The following is a 4,854-nucleotide window of genomic DNA, read 5'->3' as shown; positions in this document are numbered from 1 at the left end:
GCCGATGAACCGCGGCGGGAACCCGTCTCCCGGCTCCTCCGCAGGTGCTCCAGCCCTTTTGTATCTGCCGAGCCCTTTCTTCGGTTGTGTGGAGACACAGCCGCTAGAACAAAGGCAAGAAGGGGCGGCGCTGGTCGAAGGGAAGTCTAGTTGGAAAACCCACTAACCTGGAGGGACCCTGAAACTGAAGGAGGGCTACGCGCCCACTGCGCTCCGCCGCTCCGCCTTCACACAAACTGTCCGCCCCCAGCTGCTGGGAACGGTTCGTCGGCACCTGCCTCCCAATGCGTCAAAGAATGGTTGTTTCTGTTAAAGATAAAGGTAGGGCTAGGGAATGATGTGTCTAAAGGCACGGCATACTGAGTGATGGAACCCGAGCAAAGAAATAAATGCACAAGTGTTTCCCCAAACCTGGAAAGCTCTGGCCCGCCAAGGACGGCGACCGGCAGAGCCTGAGGCACAAGGAACTAGGGGACCCAGGCTTGCTCTAGCCCAGACCCAGAGGAGCACACGGCCACTGCTGCCTGGGGGAGCTTGTGCAACAGCCCTGGTCAGAGCCAAGAGTAACCCCCAAACCACCAATTCCCAGTCGCTGCTTTTGGGGCTCAGGTGGAGAAACGGAGAAAAATCCAAAAATTAGTCTGCATTTCCCCCTCAGTGCGAATAAAGATGTTTTATTCCTCTGCTCTCATATACACACATCTGCAGAGCACTGGAATGGTTCCATGGCAGTGATTAAACCTTCAATTACACAGCTGTTTTCAAAAACCATGTTGAGTGGAGGTTTTTTCCGAGGGGCTAAGTAGCAGGTGGCCAGTGCAGAAGCTCAGCCCTCATCCCTTCAGCAAATGCCCTCTGCCAGCTCAGGGAAAACTGTCCCTGCCTTTTGCCCTACAAAGTCAGGCAGCAACGGCACCAAGGCCATGGCAGGGCTGCGCTGTGTAGCCACCTGGCAGATATCACCCAGAGGTAAGACTTGGGGATCAACCCAAGCCAGGGACCTGGGTTCCCAAGTGTCCTCAACTCCTGGGTCCATGGTGAAGGGAGGCCTCTCAGTCATACTTAGGTGTCCTGGTGGTGAGGCGTCTGTTCCTGCTCCTGTCATTCCCATTTCCGTGTGTCCATCAGTGGATCATCAGATGTGCCCCTATTCCCACAGTCCCCAGAGCTTCAGGTGGGCAAAGGGCTCACAGTTTACAAGTAGCCTGGGCCACTTTGGAGCTGGTTTTTCTGTTAAGGGCTTGACAGATAAAGGTCCCCGCTTCCAGGAGCTTCTGGAAGTTCACGCCCTTTGAGAAATAAGTTGGAAGATGCAGTAAGTCATGACATGCCCTCAATACCCAGGGAAACATCACATTGGACATACAACTGTGATACTGAAAACTAAAGGTGGCCCTGGCGGGTGTGGCTCCGTTGGTTGGAGCATCCTTCCGTACACCAAGAGGTGGTGGGTTCATTCCCAGTCAGGGCGCATGCCCGGGTTGCAGGTTCAATCCCCCATTGGGGCATGTGTGGGAGGCAACCGATCAATGTTTCTCTCTCTCTCTCTCTCTCTCTCTCTCTCTCTCTCTCTCTCTCTTTCTAAAAAAATTTTTTTTAAATGAAAAGAAAAAGTAAAGTAAAGGTGAAGACAGGCTCTTGTTTCTCTGATGATGGACACCAGCTAGCTGCCTGTGAGGTCATGTCCTTCTGGCATCGGCCCCCCCTCTGACTCCCCTTGTATAGGATGCCTCAATCTGTGTCATGCCACCACCAGAACAGGAATCTGTCGGTCTTGTTCAGTACTCCATCTCCAGGGCCTAGCACAGGGCCTGGCCCACAGTGGTCAAGAAGTACATATTAGCCGAAACCGGTTTGGCTCAGTGGAAAGAGCGTCAGCCTGTGGACTGAAAGGTCCCAGGTTCGATTCCGGTCAAGGGTATGTACCTGGGTTGCGGGCACATCCCCGGTGGGAGATGTGCAGGAGGCAGCTGATCGATGTCTCTCTCTCATCGATGTTTCTAACTCTCTATCTCTCTCCCTTCCTCTCTGTAAAAAATCAATAAAATATATATTTAAAAAAAAAAAAAGTACATATTGAAGCAATGAACTGTGAGGCAGAGGGAGTAAAAGCACCTATTGAAAGGGCCACTTCAGAAAACCTTTCATAGCAATAGCTCCTATTTACTGATGTGTACTATGTGCTCAGTTCTCGGCTAAGCATTCTACGTTTTCTTAGTTCATCTTCATAACGGCCCTACAAGATAGGTGTTATTATTATTCCCATTTCGCAGGCCCCGAGAGGTGAAGTCATTTGTCAGGTCACACAACCTGTGAGTGGCAGGACAAGGTTTAAACCCAGGTCCATCTGATCCCCAAGAACAGCTGCTGTGCTTCTGGTCCGCACTGGCTGCCCTTACTGACTCTGACAGAGCCCTGGGGGCTAACTCCACTGCCTCATTCTACAGAGAACAAAACAAAGGTCTAGAGACAACTGACTCATTTCAGGTCACACACCTGACCCTTTGGGGGGCTCTTTCCTTACACCCTGGGGCCTCCTTAAACCAAACTGTCAAACTCACACTGAGAGCCTGGCCTTCTCCGGGCCTGGATCACCCACACTCTGCTCTCTCAAAAGTATACAATAATCCCCTGGCACCTTTCCCCTCTTAACTGCTCCTCCTTCCCTCTTCCACTGACCCCCAAAAACAACAGCTAAACAAGCCCATCAGCTTCTGTCCCCAGGTTGGTTCAGGGCTGTGGCCATAGGGGCAGACAAGCTTACCGTGTGAATGCCCAAGCCCTCCAGCATGTAGACCAGGTCCTCGGTGGCCAAGTTTCCCGATGCCCCCTGTGCATAGGGACAGCCTCCAAGTCCTGCCACAGAAGAGTCCACGACACTCACTCCCATCTGGAGACAAAAGGATGGTGACACAAGGCTGTCACTGTGGGGGCCAAAGCCGACAAAGTGGGTCCTTATAAACCTCCCAACTGTCTGCTGCCTGAAATTCCATTGCAAGTTATTCAATCCTTTGGTTTATGATTCTGTTAAAGTGGAAATCCCACTGAAAGAGGGTGTTCCTCTTTTTAGCTCCGGGCCAGTGTGAGGCTTTTTGGTGTACACTGTTTCCTCTGCCAGGAACATCCCCACTCAGTTCCTTCAATGGTTTCAAGGTTCCCTCTTACCCTTAAGGTCTCAGCCTACAAGTCACTTCCTCAGCGAGGCCCTTCCTGATCACGGACCTCAAGTCACCGCCTGCCACTGACGGGACTTCAGATCCCTGTTGTTTACTGTGATTCATTTATGCACCCTCCCTCACAAGGCTGCTCTCTAACCCCAGGGACCCAGGCCATTTCCCCAGGTCAGTCATCTCCTACTCTCTTAGATGACTGTTCCCTTTCTCCTCCTTAAACTTCTAACAGACCTTAACAACTTGACAACCACAACTCTGGGAAAATAGACCCAGAAAGTAACAGAATCACCTGAGACATGAGCCTCTCCTAAAGACAGCAGGGTGGAATGAGACTGATGCTCCATCAAGGTAGCCTATGGTCAGACACTGAGAACGTTCCTTCTAATGGGCAGCCAGGCCATGGACTCCTCGTATAGGACCAGCCCACAAGAAGCAAGCCTCAAGGGAAACCCCACCTGAAGTTTCAGTCCAATCTCTGGAAAGCAGCATTAAGGCTCTCCCTCTGACCTCTGCCTACCTCCCTACTGCCTGCCTCCTTGCCTGCTGCTCCCACAGAGGCGCTCGCACACTCAAACCCGCATGTCATCCAGGACCAGGGCCCAGTAGTCATCCCCAAACCCTCCCTCAGTCTCTCAGTGCAGTGCTGCCCAGCCACCTCTGCTCCCTGTTCAACTGCTGAATTTCGTCAGGTCCTTCAAGCCTCACTTAGGCCTCTTCCGGCAAATCCTCTCTGACCTCCCCGCTGGGGTGGGGACCTTCCTCAGCCTGTGCTTCCTTTGAGCATTTGTCATAATGCACGAGGATTACTCCCTAACTCCTGCACTGTCGCCCCTAACACACAGACATAAGAACTTTTGGGGCAGGATCACATGTCTACGTCCATCATAGTGAGCCCAGGGCCTGTCACACAAGTACCAGCATTCAGCACAGTGAAGCTTGCTGAAAGCACAGATGAAACACAGCGGTCCTGCTGCCACGTCTTTTGGGAGAATGGACACATGCCTTTCTCCTGGGACATGCCTGTATTACCTGCAGGGCCATCAAGGTGTTGGCCAGGGCCTGGCCATAGGTGTCATGACAATGGACAGCCAGGGCAGCCACGGGCACCTCGTGCATGACAGCAGACAGCATATCCTTCATGATCCCAGGGGTGCCCACGCCGATGGTGTCCCCCAAGGAGATCTCATAGCAGCCCATTGAGTACATCTTCTTGCTGACCTGGGAAAACAAACAGGCACTTGGAGGACGTCAGATTCCCCGGCCAAGGATCCAAGGCTCCGAAACAGGGGCCCTTAGCCTGTCCAGAACACCTCCATGTCTGAGCACTAAACCAGCCGGGTCACGGGCTCCTTACAACTTTGAGTGGAGTGATATTCCTCATTCTTCTCGTCAGGAGCAGGCTCGGGGCTCCAACCCCTATGCTTTCCTCCCACCCGGGTCTCAAACTCCAGTCCTTCCCTTACCGCCTTCAAACACTGTGGCAGACTCAGCCACTGGAAGCAGTAAAACTGACCCCTTTCTTGTAGTCTTATCCTTGGTGGGAAGGTCTGTGAAAGCCGGCTTCAGAGGTGCCAGCTTTATATTTTTAACGGAAGTACGTAACTATTTAAATGTTTAGAAGCCCGTTTACAAAGCCCTAAAATCACTGCAAAACCAGAGCAGTGTAAGCCCGGCCCAAGGA

At 52.3% G+C, this 4,854-nt stretch overlaps 1 protein-coding gene across 2 annotated transcripts in view; it reads right to left on the bottom strand.

Annotated features, from left to right (window-relative positions):
• Positions 1–654: 654 nt before the first annotated feature.
• The window catches only part of HMGCL (3-hydroxymethyl-3-methylglutaryl-CoA lyase), a 13,995-nt gene continuing 9,795 nt past the window's right edge, over positions 655–4,854 (bottom strand). For both annotated transcript variants that reach the window (XM_006777556.2, XM_006777557.2), the window contains exons 7-9: positions 4,203–4,391; positions 2,765–2,890; positions 655–1,289 (exon numbers count right to left, since the gene is read on the bottom strand). In XM_006777556.2, coding sequence (XP_006777619.1) covers positions 1,188–1,289; positions 2,765–2,890; positions 4,203–4,391 — 417 coding nt within the window. In that variant the 3' untranslated portion in view covers positions 655–1,187. The remainder of the gene's footprint in view (positions 1,290–2,764; positions 2,891–4,202; positions 4,392–4,854) is intronic.

This window comes from Myotis davidii, unplaced genomic scaffold (assembly GCF_000327345.1).
Source record: "Myotis davidii unplaced genomic scaffold, ASM32734v1 scaffold149, whole genome shotgun sequence".
Taxonomy (NCBI): Eukaryota; Metazoa; Chordata; class Mammalia; order Chiroptera; family Vespertilionidae; genus Myotis; species Myotis davidii.
Note: the sequence above shows the minus strand (reverse complement) of the source record. Positions and strands in the feature narration are given on the sequence as shown.